We start from the raw sequence: 1,962 nt of genomic DNA on the forward strand, positions 1-1,962 counted from the left end.
ATGTAGATGACATTTCAAATCATGAATCCTTATCTATTTTCTTTGAGAATTTTTTATGTTTTCATATTCTAAGATTCAGTTTGAGGTAGATAAGTGGCTTTTTTCTAATTGTCATAATAAATAAATACAGATATATTTTAATTCATTTTAACTTGCATTAATTCTACTGGAACAGGTAGTTGCAGGCGTGATGGACCAACTTAATATGCAAATTTCTCCATTTGTCAAGATTGATCTTTTACAAATTATTCTAATGCAAGCTCCAAAAATCCTCTCTTTTTTGTTATTGTCAAACACGAGCAAGGTTTTTGCATTGAAAAAAAAAAAGGTTGATGAGAAAACCACAAGCAAAGGTGGTTTCTAGAATGAAGTGGCCACAAAAACAAATATACCATAGAATTAAAATAAGTGAACAAGATCAGTGACGATTAACAAAATGTAACAACAGTCACACACAGCAACAGTAACATCACAAGACAAAATTGATCACAAACAAAAAGGAAAATCAACAGAAATTACAAAATAAAACAGAACATGGAGAGGAACTTACAACAATGTTGTGGGCTTTATCACTGACCCATTCTCCAGTCTTAAGTTTTTTTGTCTTTTCCACTAATTCCAAAACAGTAGGGGGACGATTTTGCTCCTTCGCCTATATAAATTTAAATATTACAATTCAACCAATCAATTATATTAAATTGAACTAAATATAAATAAAAAATGAAATAAACTTACCAATTTTTCAAAGTGGGCTCCTGCAGATATGGAGCCACCAGTGTAGGCTGTTGCTCCATTCTCTACAGCCCGATTCCCTTTAGCAGTATTACTTTTGTTTTGGAATTTTTCAGAAGCCCAATGTTGATCCAAAATAGATCGAGAATTTTCAGGGATCCAATTTCCCTTATCGACACCTAGTCTAACCTTATGTATAGCATTTTTCAGAAGAGTTGATCCTTTATGCTCAAAAGTCTTTCGTATGGCCCGATCATGTTGTGGATCTCACTTATACTCTTTCTGCATTAAAAATGAATTAGGGAACATACTAAAAACTACATGCAACACATTTTAAATTAAACAAAATTTAATTACCTGAAACTCTCCGAACCACATGTCCCGAACTGATTCATCCACAACCTTCCAAGTGGGCCACGCCCTCAAATTTTTGTTTAAAGATCCCTGAAATGACATCAGCAGGGCCTTTTGCAGGAACAAATCTATTAAAAAAGATATTGTCAATATCACATTTAAACAATGTTATATTAGAAAAATAATCTTTAAATTAAAATGTACGTACTCTTTGCCTTTCAAGGATAGCCAAAACCTTTGGTCAGATGAATCCCCAAACTCAGGAATGGTAGGAGGTGGGTATTGTGGAGTCAATGAACATTCTTCTGTTAAAGGTATGTCCTGTCTAGAATGAGTATTAGGAATTGATTCGCCTACGAAGGTGGGAATTGGTTCTTCATGAATTGTTGTGAAGGCCAACACCACCATGACCTCGACCACGAGGTGCTTTACGACCACCACCTCTACTTCTACCTTTACCTCTATCTGCCATCTGAATGTAGAAATTGTTACATATATCACATTTAAGAGCAAATGTTATTTTTTCATCCAATAAACTTGTAATAAACAAATAATTCAAATTATTAAGAATAAATTTAAACTTTAAATCATATAACAACAAAATAGATGTTCTACACATAAAATTATATTTAAGTCATTCTACACATCAAAAGAATTATACAAATAATTATTTAATGTATAAATTACCTAAGGTTCATCTGTATCATTGAAATCACTATCATTCTCATCATCATTATCATCCTCACTTGATATGTATTTATCTTCAATAAATTCATCCACCATGTCTGGTTGATCAAATGATTGCATATCTACTTCTTCTCCACCAACATCATTATCAACTAGAGAATCATCAATGACATCTGAGTCAATGTGTAA

At 32.5% G+C, this 1,962-nt stretch overlaps 1 protein-coding gene across 1 annotated transcript; it reads right to left on the bottom strand.

The window, feature by feature from the left end:
* Window positions 1–505: 505 nt before the first annotated feature.
* Window positions 506–1,494, bottom strand: LOC145953871 (uncharacterized). Its single transcript, XM_083067660.1, has 4 exons — window positions 1,302–1,494; window positions 1,090–1,214; window positions 736–921; window positions 506–652 (listed from the first exon to the last, which is right to left on the bottom strand). Exons 1-4 carry the CDS (start codon window positions 1,492–1,494, stop codon window positions 506–508), a joined length of 651 nt encoding a protein of 216 aa, XP_082923786.1.
* Between the last annotated feature and the right edge of the window lie 468 nt (window positions 1,495–1,962).

Source organism: Cajanus cajan, chromosome 1 (genome assembly GCF_000230855.2).
Source record: "Cajanus cajan strain Asha chromosome 1, NIPB_CcT2T_4, whole genome shotgun sequence".
Lineage (NCBI taxonomy): Eukaryota > Viridiplantae > Streptophyta > Magnoliopsida > Fabales > Fabaceae > Cajanus > Cajanus cajan.

Bases quoted from the DNA above. Each gene is read 5' to 3' on its own strand.
- LOC145953871 (XM_083067660.1), bottom strand. From the start codon at position 1,494: ATGGTGGTGTTGGCCTTCACAACAATTCATGAAGAACCAATTCCCACC. The intron at 1,215-1,301 runs GCAAAGAGTACG...CTTTTTTAATAG, and splicing joins GTTTTGGCTATCCTTGAAAG to ATTTGTTCCTGCAAAAGGCC. The intron at 653-735 runs GTAAGTTTATTT...AAATTTATATAG, and splicing joins GAGCCCACTTTGAAAAATTG to GCGAAGGAGCAAAATCGTCC.